Genomic DNA, 18,594 nt, shown 5'->3' on the forward strand with positions numbered 1-18,594 from the left:
AGAGGCCTGTGAGGACAGTGAGCCTCACACTGGGCCCTTAAGCCCACTCACACTACCTCGTGGTCTCTGGGCCACAGATGCTGGGCAGACGTCCCTCCTTGCTCTGCCTCTTGGCGTATGGCATCTCGGGTGGCTCCACCAACACCGCAGAGCAGGCTGTTGGACAGGCCTTTGTCCACCTGCACATAAGCTAACAGAGCAGGCATATTCAGATCCCTGCCGGGCAGGCCTGCCCACTTCTCCACCAGGTTCTGCTATTTCCTTGTCTGTGAAAGCCAGGAGACTGGGTGCTCAGGACTGCCCTGGGCTTGTGCAGAAGACCTCTCTGCCATCAGGAGGCAGCCCTCTTTGCTCTGGCCACAGCCCCGGTTCTAAAGGTCACTTCCACAGCAGCACAGCCACCCTTGCTCTCTCCTGGCCGTGCCAGCGTGGCTTCTCTCCTCACCCGTTACTTGAAAACACCTGTGTCTTTACAGTTAAAGGAGGCTGGGAAGAGCAGAGGGACTTTCCTGCAGCAATGCCAACAGTGAAGTAAGCCACAGTGCAGGGCAGGAAGGAGGCAGTCAGAGAGGCTCTGAGGACAGGCAGCCACGAGGAGCTCCCTGCAGGACCTGTGCTCAGCACCGTGTGTCGCGTGCCGCCTTCATGCTCACTCTGCCTGGAGCTGGTACAATACCTGGATCTGAGGGCCTGCTGTGGGAAACCTGAGCTCTTATTCCTTCACGCATCCCCTCTGTACCCGTCGGGGCCCCAGTGACACAAGGGTCAGGCTGGTGACATCCTCTCTCAGCCATGCTGCCCAGCCACTGGAAGACATTTTTAGGTGTGCTCCACTCAACAGTACCACTGCTTTCTGCAGGGCCATTTTCTCTTCTCTCTGTCATGTCCAATTTGATGTATATTCAACCAGTGTGTTTTTCTTTGAGATTCTGTCTTTTCATTTGCAGAAGTCCCATTTAGGAAGAAGGAAGTTAGATCCTGGCAGAGGAAAGCAAAGGGCTAAGGGAGGCCACCTTCTACGAAGGGGTGGATGAGTCCAGAGCTGGGAGGTGGCAGCCACAGAGAGGAGGGCCACTGGGAAGCAGTGAGGCTGTGTCCTGAGCCCCCATGGACGCAGGTACTGGTCAGAGCTGGAGGCACACTGCCCTGAATGTGGGTGGAAGGGCAAGGAGAAGGGTCTGGAGGTGCTGCAGGGATACTGGACTCTGTCAGGAATCTGCAGCTCTGTGACTGTCTCCGTGACCATAGGGCACCACTCACCCAGCACCGAATGCCCCAAATCCAGAGACAAACCTTGACAGAAAATTGTCTCACCAAGGGTTTCATCTCTGCTCTGCCCATGTCAGGTTCTAGGGGCAGAGAAAGGCTGAAGAACAAGGACCACTTTTCCACCAGGACTCCACCTTGTGGAAAGTCAGAGAAGCAAGTAGCTGTAAATGTGATGGTGTGACAGAGGGTGCTGTGAAGGACAAGGGACAGACCTAGCCCAACCCAAGGAGCCTGAAGCTTCTGAGGAAGAGCCTGAGATGCTGTTGGGGTGTAGATGAGGTGTCCCCAGAAGCTCATGTGTGCGATAGTGCAAGGATGTTCAGAGGTGAAGTGTCTGGGCCATAAGAGCCTGAACCTGATCAGTGCATTGATCTCCTGACAGGGTCACCTGGGTGGTGACTGCTGGCTGGTGGGGTGTGGTGGAGGGGGTAGCCACGGGGCTGCCTTCGGGGTGTACATTTGGTGAGCTGAACTTAATATCTCTCTGCTTCCGGATGTCCTATTCCCAGCTGCTTTCCTTGACCACAGGCTTCCACCATGATGTTCTGCTTCTTCTCAGGCCCTAAGGAATGGAGCTGGCTGTCTGTGGACTGAGACCTCTGAAACTGTGAGCTCCAAAATAAACTTTTCCTCCTATAAAATTGCTTGTGACAGCAGCAAAAAAGCAGACTAAAGCAGACTTCATCTCTGAAGCAACAAATAGTTACTCAAAGCCTTGCAAACATCTCCTTGGGGGAGCTCCAAGGCCCCTCCTACCTCCCAGGCCCCTCCTACCTCCCAAGGCTGCTGACCTCACTGGGGCCACCGTCCCACAAAACCCAAGACTCTCACAGAGGAGGGACAGGTCTTTCCTAGCTCTGCAGAGGCTGCATCCCATAGTATCCTGAAGCAAGCCGGCTCCCAGGGGTCTCCTAGGGGCTCAAAAAGGGACATGGGCACACGGGAGCAGAGTAGTGCAGGTGTGGGGGCAATCTCCTGTCTCTACAACCTGCAGACTGCAGCAGCCTTCTTACTCCCAGACACCCGAAGCTGAGGGCCTCCCTCTCTTGGCCAGTTGCATCTCCATTCCCACCAGGCTAGCCGACAAGGAGGCAGTCCTGAAGCACCTGTGTGCCACCATCACTACTCCACCCTCCACCCCACAGGTCACAGTGGCTTCAGAACACCCAGCAGCCTGCAATTGGTGGCAACAACTGAATTGAGGCCAATCGCAGTGTGAAGCAACTCTGGGCTTGGGAGGGCCAGCCTCAGGGCAGGCTCGCCTAGCCTGGTGCGTCCACCACAGCATGGAGGAAGACTCACCGTGAAGTGCTCCTGTGACTTGTAGTTTTCATCCAGGTAAACTCGAGCCCTGTTGTATTCTTTCATTGCATCACTTGAGAGTAGTTCCCTGGAAGGAGAAAAGCAAGCTCATTAAGGAAAAGCAACAGAGGCCTCCTCATGCAGCAGGACCCTCACGAGGAGCAAGGGTGTAGTTCAGAGAGCATCTTCACGTCACCCTGAAAGCTGCACAAACCACTGCGGGAGAGAGGGAGGGAAGAGACAGGAGGGAGAAGAGGGAGAGGAGGGAGAAGAGGGAGGGGAGGACGAAGGGAGGGGGACGAAGGAGGAGGGGAGGACGAAGGGAGGGGGACGAAGGAGGAGGGGAGGGAGGAAGGGGGATAAAAGGGATGAAGGGAGGGAGGGAGGAGAAGGGAGGGAGGGAGGAGGGGCCTCATTAAGCCAGCTGCTGGCACCCACAATGTGCAGAGCCTGAAGGAGGACAGCAAGGCTCCAACACCGAACAGCGTGACTCCACCACGTCTGGCATCACATCAAAATTACCTGACATCCAAAGAGAAGCACCAAACGCCAACAATGTAATCAGAGACAGAGAGGACAAAAGTGATGGAATTAGCTGAAAGAATCTTAAAACAGCAACTTCAGACACAACCAAGCACACCATAATATTTCTTTTTAAAAAATTTTAATTCATTATATATGACAACAAAATGCATTACAATTCATATTATACATATAGAGCACAACTTTTCATATCTCTGGTTGTAAACCATGGTATTTCTTAAAAGAAAACATGAAGGTAATGAAGAAAGCCACAAAACCCAAAATCACAAAGAAAACTGGAGCTGAAAAATATAGTATCAGAAATAAAACAAGTTCATGGGATGGACTTCAGGTTCATCCTGCACAAGAACTGACCAGTGACCCTCAGACACACACGGAAACCCCCACTGAGGCCAAGGGAGTCTGCTCCCTCCAGAACTGGGCAACACCAGCACCCTGACTCTGACGACCAGCGAGGAGGAGGAGGAAGAGCACTGTTGAGAGAAGTTAGGAACACACGATTTCCAGATTTGATTAAAATTATAAATCCACTGTTAAAATTAAAAAAAAAATCAAACCAAAGAGCGACATACTCAAGTCACTGAGGACCAGCTATGAAGACCAAATCTGGCAGTCAGGGGTGAAGTACACTATAGTCAAGAATGATGGCCAGTTCTCAAGGGTGGGGCAGTGCCACAGGCGGCCATTTGAGAGCCTTGAAGGGGCAAGCAAAATGACAGGCTTGCGCTCCAGGCCACAGACATGGCCTCCAGGATGACAGACAGACATTCTCAGACAGAGGAGAGCTGTGCTGAAATCCACAGGAATGGATCCCAGGAGTGAGCATTGGGTGCAGAGGAGCCGGTAATAGCCAGCGGCAGCAGTGCCCACTGCATGACCTTCTTAAAGGACAGCTGGCTATTCACAGCAAAAGCAACAGGCCCGTGAGGCTGGCAGGGAGGAAGGAGCCCAGGGTGGAGCCACTCCCCCACCAGTGCGCTGGCCTCCGTCACATCTTCTCCCTGCTCTTCAATCGCCCTGCTTTCCTCTTTTTGGCAACTTGTTAATATATTTAAACCCTAATTTTGTAAGGAAGTGCTCTGCAGATGTTTTCCCAGTGTGGCCGAATGCCCTGTGTGTAGAGTGCCTCTCTATAAACAAGGAGGTTCATTTCAACATGATTAATTTGCCAGTCTTACCTTTCATCAGCCGCACTTTTTGGACCTCTGTGAGGAAATCTCTGCCTGTCTCCAACCTATGAAGAAGCCATTCTCCTATATCTTAGTCTTAAGAAAAGTTTACTTAAGAAAAGTTTTACTTTTCTACAAGTGCAACTGCCAGTGCAGGTTGTGGTGGCCCTGTCTGACAGGAATTGTGGATCCCAGTTCAGGAAACACAGCCCACAGCACCACAAGCCGGGCATAAGGGGCGTAGCCTGGCCTGCCTCTGCTGTCTGCCCTGCGTGTCTGCAGCCTGCAGCCCTGGTCCCTCTGCTGCAGATCAGCCTGTGGTCAGGCGGGCAGAAGTCCCACCTGGTTCCCCTTCAGGACTGTCCCAGCTGTTGTTCACTCTGCTTCTCCACAGCATTTTATATCAGTTTGGTGAGTGTTAGGGGAAAAAAATTAAAATTGCCCAAATTACAAATTATTTTGAGGAAATGTGCAAGTTTTTCAGCCTGAAAGCCACCCCTGTCGTGTTTGAGGAACTCAAGTGGTGGGAATTCAGGATGGGTGGCAATGTCACTCCCAACGCCCGGCCTAGAACAGCAGGACACTACAGAGTCCCCACAAGCCTTCTTCTCCTCAAATCAGACACCAGGTTGGAGGGCTCAAACCCCCTCCGTGGACCCAGATGCCCCCATGTGGACCTGCACGTGGCGTGCCTTCCTCATGGCATGGAGGCCTTCTATGGCCAGCCCTGAAGTCACAAGGCACGACTTCTCCTGCACGGGAGGCCAGAGCACAGGACTGGGGACAAGACCCAGCAGGTTCAAGACCACACTTGTCAGAGACAGAAAGGAAGGACATTAATGTCATGACCCGCTTGGAAAGCACCACCCATAATGACAGCCTTCAACATTTTCCAAAACGAGCTTACACAGATTTTACCTTTTACCCGCACTGTAGTTTACAGAATGTTAGTGACTACAATTCACTACAATTCTCAAGGCCTGGGATTTCTGCAGACCTCAGGACAAATTTCTAGCAGAAGCACCCTGTTCAAGAAGTCCCTCTTGAGGACATGGAGAAAAGGAACATTTCTACACTGATGGTGGCACTGAGAGTCAGCACAAGTGCTATGGAAACCCTCACAAGGCTAGGAATGGAACCACCCTATGACCCGGTTATACCACTCCTCGGCATTTAGTCTCAAGAACTGGAGTCACCACACTACGGTGATCATGCACACCCATGTCTACAGCAGCACCATTCACAGCAGCCAAACTATGGAACCAGCCTCAGTGCCCATCAAGGAATGAATGGACAAAGAAGGCATATGTATATACATGATGGACGTTTTAGTCCTGAATGGTAAAGACGGAGATGACACACCCTACCCCCACCCTGCAGCCCACAGAAACCTGTCCCGAGACTTACTTGACAAACTTGTCCACGTGGGACATGGAGGCCTCATAGTTCTTTCCTCCGAACTCCTGGCAGTGCAGGGCCATGAAATGAGGCTTGTGGGTGTGCACGACCTGAGGAGGAAGAGCACAAGGTCAGGCACAAGCCACCCCCAGCCCTGGCATCACAGGTTGGGGTGCTGCACCTCTGCACCAGGGTGCTTCTCCACAGAGGCTGGAAGAGCCTCCCTGCCATGCCCAGCTACTTTCATTTCCAGTGTTCTCCCTCTTTCCATCACCATAGATTCCTTAGAAAAGATTCAGAGTTTCTTAGAACTTCTTCAATAATCTGGAGGCATCATTCTCCAATCAGAAAAAGAAACACTTTGGGCTTCAGAGTCTGGATAGCTCTCAAAAATTGAACAAGCAGGTCATCATCTCAAAGACACCACCTGTAGGCCACCAGCAAATGAGAATGCCACCCAGGTATGTACATGTGTGAGCATGTGTGCACATCAGAGTATGTCTGTACATGTGTGTATAAACTGGGTAAGAGAATGCAACTGCAGGAGTAAGCATGTGTGTGGATGTGTTTAGCTCTACATGTGTGCACAAGTGTGCCCAAGAACATGTGTGCATTGTGTATGTGAGTCTCATGTGTGAGCACGTGTGAGCGCTATCACGAGCATCACAGGCATATGTGTGAATGATTTGCAAGGTGTGTATGAATGTGAGTGTGCATAAGACTGTATAAGCACACCTGTACAAAGTATGATTGTGAGAACGTACATGAGGGTATACATGAGCCTGTGTCGGCACAAGCTGGCACATATGTGTAAGCATGTGCACACTTGCACATAGGCACTTTTGACCCGTATGGGAATCACTGAAGCCAACTGATGAGCAGGCACCAGGTCCCAAAGTTGTCTCATATCCTTGGGGAATTCTATATGGCTGTGAAGCAGAGGAGGACACTGGTACAGAGCATAACTTGCCCAATGTAACAAAGGCTGAGCAGCAGAGCCTGGACTCAGGCCTGAGCCTAGACTGGCCTACCCAACTGCAGTACCATCCCTGTCCCCACACTGCAGTGTCTCCGAGGTCCCAAGATCCCCAAGTTCATGTTTCTGAAGTCACTACAAGGACTCCATGTCTCTGCGGTATGCTCAACTTGCCCTAAAGTGCCATTTCAGAGCGGCCCAGTATTCCCCTTTGACAACAGACTTCCTGAATCCTGACAGTTACACGGCCGGCCATGCAGACCTACACTCCCAGGCAGCAAAGCTCAGACAGACACACATAAGGCAACCCAGGAGCCCAGATGTCATCTGAGCAGAGGGTGGTATGGCCTTGTTGCCCTGCTTTCTGGAGCACAGGACAGGCAGTGCCTTGCAGGGACGTCCCCTGACAGGGTGACCATACCTGGTAGTCATTGAGAGCAGAAAGGGCCTTTGGGATGTTAGGGGGGCAGGAGCAGAAGAGAAGCCACAGTCAGGTTCACTGCCACGCCAAGGCCAAGGATGGGGGCAGCAGCTGGACCCACAGGCAGAGTGGGGCCGCAGGGTTGAGAAGACACTCAGACGCAGAAGTGCCCGCCAATGGCCAGGAGGCCTCCACACAGCCCTGCTGTGCGACAAGAAACCAGAGGGAACCAACAGTGCAGATCCACCACATGTGGCTCAGCCCCAGGCAGGACCAACTCGACTTCAGGTTGTGACATAAAAACGCAGGATATACTTATCCAAAGGGGAAAATTCTAATAAGGACATGAACACATGCGACATTTCTGCAAACAGCTCCACTTTGAGATGGGACAGTGCCCTCACAGGGTCACAGGGCCACCTCTGCAGCGGTGACGTTTGCCAGAACACTCCTGATCTGTTCCTTTGCCTATGGCATGGTGCTCTGGGCCTCACTACTACACGGGCTTCCTCTAGGGTCCTCAAGGAAGTACATGCACACTAGCAATGTCGGCCATGACCCCATGGCAGAGGCCAAGGAGCTCAGGGCCACTGAGTGGCTGGCTGTGCCAGCGACAGAAGGCTCATCTCAAAACAAATCACCTCTAGCTCCATCACGGGTCTTCCTTCATCCCTGTGTCACTTCTTGAAGCAACATGTGCACACCACAGCCTACCTAGAACTTCATCACTGTGGGTTCAGTGTAACAGAGTCCGAGCAGCAGAGCCTGCACTCCGCTGGCTTCCTTAGGGAGTGCGGTCCTGCCTGGGGCTCACTCCCACCACAGTGTCTCCCACTGCATTGCTAACAGCGCATGTGGCATAGGAAACTGTAAAGGAGAAGTGCATGTGATTCCTGGCACACGCAGGTAACTGAGGGGCCCACATATTTCCTGTCTTCAGCAGATGTGGTTCTTCAGTGCATCCAGCTTCCTGGAACACTGCAGGAAGTTCTTACCCAGCTGCTGAGGTGAAGGGGCTGGAGGGAAAGGAAGCAGAAAGGTGCCGGGGAGCCCAGACCACGATGTATGTCCACGGTGCACTGTGCTGGCAACTTGCTGGCAACTTCTCCACTGGAAAGGGAGAAGCCATGGTGCGCATGGTCTTCGAAACTAGACCATCCCCAAGAGAGGCACCAGAAGCCATTGTTAGAAGCTTCCTATTTAAGGAAGACTGGGGTACCCCTCCCCGTCGGCACACAGGCACAGGCACTGGTGGGCCATGCTCCCCCCCAGGCTGCCTAGACCATGTGGAAGCAGAAGTCAAACCCTCACTCCATGAAGAGAAACACACCACCACTCTTTCAGCTCTTCAGGTATGATGGCCTGCATCTAAATTCCAAGGAGCACTTCCCTCAAAATCACTTGTTTAAACAGAAGTAGCCTTCTATGGCACAAAAGTCAGCATTTAAATGACATTAAACTTCCAAGGTTGACTCTGGTCCTGTGTACCTCCAAAATAGTGGAGGGATCCAAACTCAACAGCCACAGGAGTTGGCCATGGCCCAAGCGCAAGAGCATGGATATACTGAAGGGCTGCATCTGCTGAAGACAGGAAATATGTGGGCCCCTCAGCTACCTGCATGTGCCAGGAATCACACGCACTTCTCCTTTACAGTTTCCTATGCCACATGCACTGTTAGAAATGCAACGGAATGGGCGGGGGATGTGGCTCAAGTGGTAGCGCGCTCTCCTGGCATGCATGCGGCCCGGTTTCGATCCTCAGCACCATATACAAACAAAGATGTTGTGTCCGCCAAGAACTAAAAAATAAATATTAAAAAAAAAAAAAAGAAATGCAACGGAAGAACACTGTGGTGGGAGTGAGTCCCAGGCAGGACCACACTCCCTAAGGAAGCCACAGGAGAGCAAGGAAGACACCAGCTTTCTGACAGACAGGTCTTGGTGCCTGCAGGGGACCCTGCCCAGGCAACGGCTCAGCACTGCTCAGAGAGAGCCCATCTCTGCTGGGAGCCTTGGCAAACAGAATGAGCCCAGCTCCTCCTCCACAAGCCTCGCCAGAACACCAAGGGTGGTGCAGGGCCAGAATTCAGCCAGCAGATGAAGCAGTGCTGAAGTGACAAGTCAATCCACATACAAGAAGCATCCTCAGACAACACAGTACCACTGCTCTCTGCTGCTTCCAGCCTGGACATGGGCACAAAGGAAAAAAATAGTTAAAACCCAGGAGAACCCAGGTCATGAAAGGGGACACAAGGCACATGGAGAAGTTGGTAGATTTTTAGGAAAAAAAGCACAGACAAGTGGCACTAACTCAGCCCAAATGAGCAGAAAGCCCTCTCAGGAGCCCAGGGGAAGAAGAGCTGGAGGAGTGCACTTGGTGAGACCCCAGGGCAGGCAGGCGACTGTGCCCCTAGGTAATGCTCTTCTTCCACCTGGTGGGAGGGAAGGGACCTGACAAGCGCCCAGGCTCAGGGACAGAGGAGAAGGCAGCCTTGCCCTAAGACACCTAGAGGACGCAGACATCATGAGGGGCAGCACGCACCACACCAGGCTGGCCAGTCACAATTAGCTGCAGGACCCCTGCGAAAGGGGCAGCCACCAACCAACAACAGCCAGCTGGACCCAAGGAAAGCAGAAGACAGAAAGAGCCTGCAACAGGTGCCCACAGGTCCAGGACAAGAGCGAGGCCGACCCGCAGAACACAGGGGGCAAAGCCACGGCCAGCACTAGCAGCTGAGCAGCACACTGACCCACTGGAGACACAGGCCCCACACAGACGTGTGTGCAATACCATGCCACGTACTACAAGTACAGGTGCAATATGGCTGCTCAGAACCACCCAGAGAAAACCTGAGCCACTCCTCGGTCAGGAAGATGATCCACAATTCCAGTCCTGTCAGAGCCACAGCTACAGACAATTCTGCCAGTCCGGGGTCCTGCAGGACAGTGAGCTCCTCCCTCTGGGATCAGGGCTCCCGCAGAACCACACAGACTGGCCTGGGAGGACAGTCAAAGGTGCTTCGGGCTTCTCAGGTAAGTTGTACTATTTCTAGGTAAGGATTTTATGTATGACAATTACAAGTTGCGGGGCTGGGATTATGACTCAGTGGTAGAGTGCTTGCCTCGCATGCGTGAGGCACTGGGTTTGACCCTCAGCACCACTTAACAGTAAAATACAGATACTGTGTCCACCTATAACTAAAATCCAAATATTTTTTAAAAATGACTACAAGTTGCTTAAAGGAACAGGAAGTAGGTGGTCAGAGTCACAGAAACCCCTAGGCAAGAACAGGGATGGGGGTCGGGGGGCAGGTTCTGGCTGATAGGATTTGCCAGGACACCTCCTCCTTAAACCTCATTAAAACTCCTCAGACCCAGCTCTCCTGATGTATATGAAACCCATTTTTTTTTTTTTACCACTCTCTGAAAACCAGGAATGTGCAGGCTCCTATAACATTAACTTGACCACCCTTGCTTCCTGGAGCAGGCGGAGTATGAACCAAGGACAGCACCCTATCACGGCCTGGGTTCCTGCTGAGAGAACCACCTCCTCTCCTACTTCATCCACTGCCCACTACAGGGACCTACCTCCACACAGGAGTCTGCAGGAAACTCCACCACTGCCACTGCAGCCCTCAGGCCACTCCTGACTTGTCTGAGCTTCATCGTCAATCAGAGACAAGCCACAGACAGTGGGAGGAGACCCTGAGCTAGGGGAACACAGGACTCATTTCTTCTGTCTGTGTCTGGGCTTGCTCCGCTTGGGTCCTGCCAGTGCCAGACCTGAGTACCTGGGTACCTGGGTATAGGAGGAGCTCACAACGTGACAATGATGAGGACACACTTGCTGTGGCCAGACCCAGCAAATGGATGCTGTCAGCCTCCCGGGCCCAGTTAAGAAGGTGCATGTCTTGGGGACAAGGGTGAGCTGGCCTTACCTGCATGAACAGCAGCACAAGGGGACACACAGGCAGGTCCCCCAATAGGCACCCGAGTGCCCCTGGGCTCAAGCTGCTCTGTACCTCACACCCTAAGAGATGGCTGGAGGTTTTTCCCAAAGGACAGCCTGTCCACTTGTTTAAAACAACAAAAAAAAAAGTTCTCAAAACACAATCCTCCATGTTGACAGCAAGACACTGGCCAGGTCCTCTCAATGCACAGCACCCAGGGCTCAGGTGGAGGTTGGAACTGCCCGAGAATCTCATAAGAGGCCCACTGCATCCACAGCCAAGCCAGCTGGCCACCTGGCCCAGAACCCTGCCCACCAAGAACAACCTGCACTGGCCTCCAAACCTACAAGGCCTGCAGCCACTGGAGATACAGCCTAGCACTTCCCCATCGCTACACTACACCTGGGGATGTCCCAGCTGTTGGTCTGCAGAAGGCAGCCACAGGGTGGCCCAGGCTGCCAACCCTAGTTTGGAGTCAGCACAGCAGAGCGGGTCAAGGGGTGGATGGAGCCCAGCCCATGCCCACCCACAGAACACACAGGGCTAACTCTCCTGGCCAGGTAGTCTGGTCATCTATTTCTTCAGCCCACAGAACCCAGCCCTGCCTGCAGGTCTGCAGGTGAGGCTCACTGTCTCACTGTTTTCCTGTCAAGACAGGCTGTGTCTGATGCAGCCCTGAGGGGCCTAAGCTGCCCTTCCCCCACCCCCACTGCCCACCCATGAAACAGGGAAAGCCACACCATGTGGCCAGCAGCCCTGGGAGGAGTGGAAGACAGGCCGGCAGAAGCCCTGGCACAGCCTAAAACGACAAGGCGTGACACTCCCTTGCTGGCATCTCAGCAACAACTGGCGGTTAATATGCCACTTGCTCTGACCCATGGTTTTTCTGCCACTTTTGATAATACTAAGTGGAATTATGTACTCAATTTCCTCCCCCAAACCTGTCAACCTACATTGATCTCCATTGAAGTCACTCTTCTCCCAGGCTTCACCGCAGTCCCCTTGAGTCAGGGCCAATTTCCAGGGAGCCAACTTTCCAGCAACACCACACCCCAGCTCTGCAGAGCAAGGCCCGAGGGAGGCCTGCATTAGGCTTCATGGTGCCTTGGACCAGGCTCAGACCAGGTCCAGCATGGTCTTAAGAGCACTTGCTCTTGAATGACTCACAAGGAAAGCAACAACATGGACAAAGCTCCCCCAGGACCAAAGGATGCATAAAACCATGAATGTTAGGCAAAATTCTCGTCCATGCCACACCATCCTGCATCTTGTGCTGAGTGGCCCCACCTTCGGTTCCCACATCTAAACTGAATAGACAAAGTGGTCTCACGGGAGCAGTCTTCAGCACAACACTCTTTGAAGACCTCAGAGTAACAGAGTGCTTGGCACAAGCCAGGGACTCTCCTCTGAGGACGGAAGGGACTTCATTCTCTTCCCAGCATACTTCCTCCTGAGTGCCACACCGGCTCACCAGACTCACCTGCTCTTGTCAGCTCCCCCCACTCTCATCCAAACCGCAAGGCTAGTCCCTTCCTAGGTGTGAACTGGACCAGAGACCAAGAGAATGCAGTGATGTGAGGGCTAGGCCACTGTGGCCAGCGCTGCAGCCCCTCCCCTGGCTGCCCTGGGTAGAGCAGTCCTGTGGAGGACTGTGGTCTCCCACACAAAGGCCATGTGACGTGGGCAGGCAGGTGAGCAAGCTGACAGGACAATGGCTCCTCATCTCCAGGAAAACGCAAAACTTCAGGGGACACAGTCTGGGCAATGAGCCGATCTCCATGTCATGAGAGGCCTGAGGCTAGACCACACAGCAAGCTCCAAAGTCCTGGCCCCCAAGAGTGCGCCATAAATGGCTACTGTCCAAAACCACTACTCTGTCACTCCCATGGTAGCACCGCCTCCGGTCAGCCATCTCTCTGCCCACACCCACCAGCTCCACCTGAAGAGGCCACCCTGTGGCCAGGGTGCAGCTCCTCTTTTGTTACACACGTGCCCTGGTTCCCATCAGAGCTTCCTCCACACCACACTACTCGCTCCAGGACCCTCGGACCAGGATGCTCTTAAAGCCCCTGGCCAGCAAGCACCATGCCTTCTGAGAACGACAGCCCTCAGGCCTCAAACCCTAAATATTTTAGAGGCAGGGAGGCTCACATCCACTTTTGCAGTTACGTTTTTCTCAGGAATTTCATAATTTCTTGAAAACTAGGAATTTGGCAGTGACACAGAATGCACGCAAGACCAGCCCAACACTGGCAGTTCCAGAACCGCCAATGGCCCCTGAGCAAGGAGCATCAGCACCAACCCCACCAGGCGCTGGGGCTGGAGTGCTGAACACATGAGGCGTGGAATATGGGTCTGAGTGCCACACACCAGGGTTCCCCAGAAGACGAAAGGGGCCATGGGACAAGAAGCCCTGATAAAAACAGGCTGGGGCGAGCCTAAGAGCACGATAGCAGGCCCTGGAGTTGGCCCAAGCTCTCCGCACCTGACCACTCCACAGGCAGCTCTGCTTCCTCCACAGGCCCAACCCCACCAGACCCAGGTTTCCAAACCACTGTCTTCAGGTGGAACCATGTGCCTAAAGAACGGCCACTATCACCCCTGAGCTCCAAGGTAGAGTCCTCTGTGGTCAATGGAAGTTCTCCACATTACCCTCCTACTGCAGCAAAAGCCCTGAAGCCTGAACACTATCATGTGACCACACTGGAGAATCCCACCAAAACTCACCCAGCCCTGGGTGAAAACAGGATATATGCAACAGAGGTGACAATGTCCTCAGGCACCTCCTCAAACCCATGGTCTACCAACAGGAGGTTTAAAAACTCAAAACAATGCACAAGGGAAAGGATGACGTCTCCTGCACACAGACAGTCACTCTGAGAAGAGGACCACAGGTGAAGGAAAGGATGACGTCTCCTGCACACAGACAGTCACTCTGAGAAGAGGACCAAGGTGAAGGAAAGGATGACATCTCCTGCACACAGACAGTCACTCTGAGAAGAGGACCAAGGTGAAGGAAAGGATGACATCTCCTGCACACAGACAGACACTCTGAGAAGAGGACCAAGGTGAAGGAAAGGATGACATCTCCTGCACACAGACAGACACTCTGAGAAGCATCCTGGTTCCATGGAATCTGCGTTATCAAACTGCAAACTCTGTCAGGTGTGGTGACTAAGCCTGTCATCCCTGGTACTCGGGTAGCTGGGACAGGAGGTTTGCTAGTTCAGGCCAGGACAATGTAGCAAAGCCGTGTCTCAAAAAAAAAAAGTAAAAGGTATGAAGATGTAGCTCAGTAGCGTGCCCCTGGCTCCCATCCCCTGTGTTCAAAACTATAAACAAATATCTTTATCATGCAAACTTTCAGGGGAGAAGTAATGAATGGTGCTGGAAAGACCAGAGTTCTGTTCTGGTGTCTCCACACCTACAGCCCAGTCTGCAAGTACGTGCTCTACCAAGACTCCATGAGCAGCCTTCGTTAAACCGACCAGAGGTGGATTCACACCAAACACTGTGACTCTGCAAGGGCAAAGGGAGAGTACTCTGTCTCGGGGCACCAGGCACCTTCTGCAAAGGCGCAGTCTGCAGGTTTGTGTCTGTGTGTGTGAAGAAAGTTCAGGCATGTGCACTGGACAGGACAGTGGGGTTCGATGACCCCAGGAACTATAACTGCACCTGACACCACACACTCCCCCAGGACGAGCCGCTGCCAGGCAGAACACAATCTACATCCATAAGGACACGACAAAACAAAGAAAACCCAAGTACTGTCACCATGACATGAGGGTGCTATCTAGCATAGGAGAATCTGTGGAAAACCGTCAAGAAAAGAGAACGAAGCAGGAATGTACCTTGCCTTTTTAAGATGACCTGTAACTCGGGAAACAAATCGTGGAGGGCCAGGCCTCCTTAGGGAAACATCCAGCTACGGGGACAAGCACCTCAGACTTGCAGAGCAGGCACCCTACAAACCCTTCCCAAAGCCCAGGCTCATAGGAGACAGGACAGACGATGGAGGGAGCACGCTGCCTGCTGGAAGTGACCTTGCACAAATGCAGAAGAGTGTACCCTGCTTGACCTCAACCCAACCCAACACAAGAGATAGGGGAAGAGAGCACATGAAGGGTTTGAGGAGCACTCAGCAGCAAGACTGAACACTCCAGGAACTCTCCAGCTCCCTGATAACCTATGGGGCCACTGTGGCTCATGGGTCCTTCCTTGGCTGAAACATGGTGACCAAATGTCATTAAGTGGCACGGGACCATATCTGGAGTCCCGGGACAGCAGAAAGATTATGAAGCAGGATAGAAGTACTTGAGAAAGCAATGGCTAAAATTGTCCTCAATTTAGAGAAAGACAAATTCAGAGATTCGAGAAACTCAGTGAATGCCTAAGGAGAAAAATCCAGAGAAAACCCATGTCCAGACATGTTATGATCAACTGATGAATGCAATGATGGAAAAGCCTTGACCCCCGTGGAGAAGGGACGCCCTGACAGAAGGCAGCTCCGTCACCCTGAACTGTTCCATCCATCAGAAAAACCTGGGCTCAGAAGAGAGCACTGTGCCAGAGGAAAGGTGACCCATCTATTGGACACAGGGGCTCTGGGGACAGATGACACCAGAGGGCACCAGCCTCGAGATGAAGAAAAGGCAGCAAAGGCAGGGTCTGGTTGAGTGTTGAGAGAGTACCTCTTGCTTCTTGGGTAAGCCTCCAAGGTAGCTGAGGACAACCTGTCCCCAAATATCATGCACGCATATGTGTATACATTTAAACATGTACTACATCTATAACGCACAATTTACATACTAAGTAATTAGGTAGGGCAGGGAACACTGAGCCTCTGCTTCGGTGCAGGTGGGGACCACATGGGAACTACAAGGGAACCTGGGGCAAGGCAGTATGGAACACAGCCCAGGCAGCCAGAAAGAACAGAAAGACAGGGCACTAGGAGGGCCTAAGGCAGAGCCCTCCACACACAAACAGGAAGTCTCCAGGCCACCAGAGCACAGACTCCAGGGAAGTGAATTTAGGGACCTGTGGGTTAGAGGGGGTGGGTGTAAAGGCTTAAGTAAAAGCATCAAGGCCCGCACACAAGAAAGATAAAAAAGAAGCAGCAGCAGCCCCCAGCAACAAAGCAGTGAGGGAGCAAGGAAGAGGATGAAAACACAGGGCCCTGCAGACAAATGAAATCAAGGAAGTGCCAACCCCCAACAAACCACCCAGCTACTGTCCCTGGGCCATGAAGACCGACAGAAGAGGGCGCCTCTGCACCAGGAACCCAGAGCACAGGCTTGCTGACTGAAGGGAAGAGGCTCTCAGGGTTCCCGCAGGGCTGCGGTGGAGAGCAGGGAAAGAAACATGCTGCACAGGTAGAGGACACGCGGGCCAGGAAGCACGAAGAGGAGGAAGGCTCACGTCTCCACTGTACACAGAATCAAACCCACTCAAGCATTTGGAATCAGGAACAAAACCAGGACAGAAACGGACCAAGAGAAGGGAGTGGTGACTGACCTTTAGCAATGACAAGCACTCCAGGGATAACAGCTTAAAGGAAGGTTCAACCAGGGCTTCAGAGCCAGGAGGGAGGACCAAGAAAGCAGCAGCAACACAGCGCTGGAGAGCGGAGAGTGAGAAGCCAGAGAAGCAAGGGCATGAGGGACAGTAGCACGGCCAGGCCTGGAGGAGGCGGGCGGGGCAGGGCTGGCTCTCAGGACTACCTTCCAAGAAAGCTTCAGAAAGGGTAAAGGGCCGGAAACACACATGGCAATACTTAAGGAGTACGAGAAAGCACCCTGGAAGCATTCGCCCTTGACCACACCCCAGGCCTGCAGGTGGAAGGCTGAGGCACAGCCTCCCAGGACTCTGGACTGCACAGGCCTCCTCACCTGAGCAGCACTGCAAGGGCACCACGCCAGGCGGTCGTGGAACACCTCGAGGGGTGCACATCCGGCTGAGCACCATTCCTAGAGGAAACAGACTCCGCTACCCCTAGGGGCTCTGGGGACCTTCCAGAACAGGGTGGGCTCTTCTGCATCAGACCCAGATGCATATTTGAGGCTCCGAGGAAACACTGTGCTGTAAAAACACAAAAGCAGCCACTGCTAGCAAAGCCCAACTTCCAGAGAGAGGTGGTAGGCTGGCTTGGCTGCACAGGGCGAGGAGCTGACCTGGGTTTACCTTCATAATCCTGCCTGCTGGGCACTCAGTGTGCAGATGTGCATGTGCTGTATGGAAACTTGTATGACGGCAGGACCTCTACACTGTGCATCAAGGCCCGCAGACTCATGCACTGAAAACAACGTTCCTGCAAGGACAAGCCATGCACATGACTGCAGTCCTGAGAACTCAACGCAGGGCCACTGCAAGGCCTCAGCACAATGCACCACATGTCCATTGGTGCAGTGTGAGCAAACCAACTCCACTGCCAGTCCTACAAGGGCACAGCACACACAGCCACATACACGCACAGAGGGCACGACCGGTTCAGATGTTTAGCATACCACACTTGCACCATCGTTGGAGTGGGCACTCCTTCTACTTGTTAGAAAGAAAAGGCAACTGGACAGTCTGCCCTGTGACTAGCAGCAGCCTCGGGCACCTCGTAGTCACCAAGTCTCCCCACTGCCCAGCTGATGTACACCATCAAGGCATGCACACAATGTTCAACATGCAAACATGAAACCACCTAGCAACACATTTCCCAGAGATGTCCCCTCCTTAGGTAATGCATGACTGTATATCATAAGCCAACCACCAAAATATATTTTTTGGTTTTTTTGGATTTTTTTTCACTATTATTTATTTTGTATAGGGGACTGAACTCAGGCATGCTTAACCACTGAGCCACATCTCCAGCACTTTTTATATTTTATTTAGAGCCAGAGCCTCAATAAATTGCTTGGGGCCTCACTAAGTTGTTAAGTTGTCTCAGCCTCCTGAGTTTCTGGGATTACAGGTGTATGCCAACACACCCCACTCCCAGCCCTTTTTATTTTTTATTTTGGGGCAGAGTCTTGCTAAGTTGCTGAAGACCTCACTAAGTTGTTTAGGTTGACCTTAAACTTATAATCCTCCTGTCTTAGCCTGCAGAGTCCTGGATTTATAGGTGTATGCCACCAACCCCAGCCGCAAAAACATTTTCTAAAAGACAGTCAAAAGATAAAATTAAAATGAAATGCAGAACAAAACAAAACAAAATCTAAAATAAAGAAAGAAATGGACGGAAAGGAACAAGGAGCATGCAAACAAGTTATAAAATGGCAGCCCAAATCCAACCACACCAGAAGTTTTAAACTGGGTGTTAGCTGCCTATACCTGCCCTGGGCACGCAGTAGCCAAAGGCCCAGGTGGCTGTTTGAGCTGAATTTAAGTTTATATAAAATTCCAAGAGTCAGCTCAACAGCACTGATGGCACTTCAGGTGGTCACCAGCCGCATGCACAGTCCTGGAAGTTCTGCCACAGTGCCCTGGCCTGGATGCTCCAGCAAGAGGCAGAGAGGGCAGGGTGCGCAGAACCAGGACCTCGCATGCCCTGCCTGCCGGGGTCACACTAAGTAGAAGGAT

General features: G+C 52.5%; 1 protein-coding gene across 2 annotated transcripts in view; it reads right to left on the bottom strand.

Annotated features, from left to right (window-relative positions):
• Positions 1 to 18,594, bottom strand: part of Inpp5a (inositol polyphosphate-5-phosphatase A) — a 179,962-nt gene that overhangs the window by 101,154 nt on the left and 60,214 nt on the right. For both annotated transcript variants that reach the window (XM_027929917.2, XM_027929918.2), the window contains exons 3-4: positions 5,691 to 5,791; positions 2,572 to 2,659 (exon numbers count right to left, since the gene is read on the bottom strand). In XM_027929917.2, coding sequence (XP_027785718.1) covers positions 2,572 to 2,659; positions 5,691 to 5,791 — 189 coding nt within the window. The remainder of the gene's footprint in view (positions 1 to 2,571; positions 2,660 to 5,690; positions 5,792 to 18,594) is intronic.

The sequence above is a fragment of the Marmota flaviventris genome, chromosome 4, assembly GCF_047511675.1.
Source record: "Marmota flaviventris isolate mMarFla1 chromosome 4, mMarFla1.hap1, whole genome shotgun sequence".
Classification (NCBI taxonomy): domain Eukaryota; kingdom Metazoa; phylum Chordata; class Mammalia; order Rodentia; family Sciuridae; genus Marmota; species Marmota flaviventris.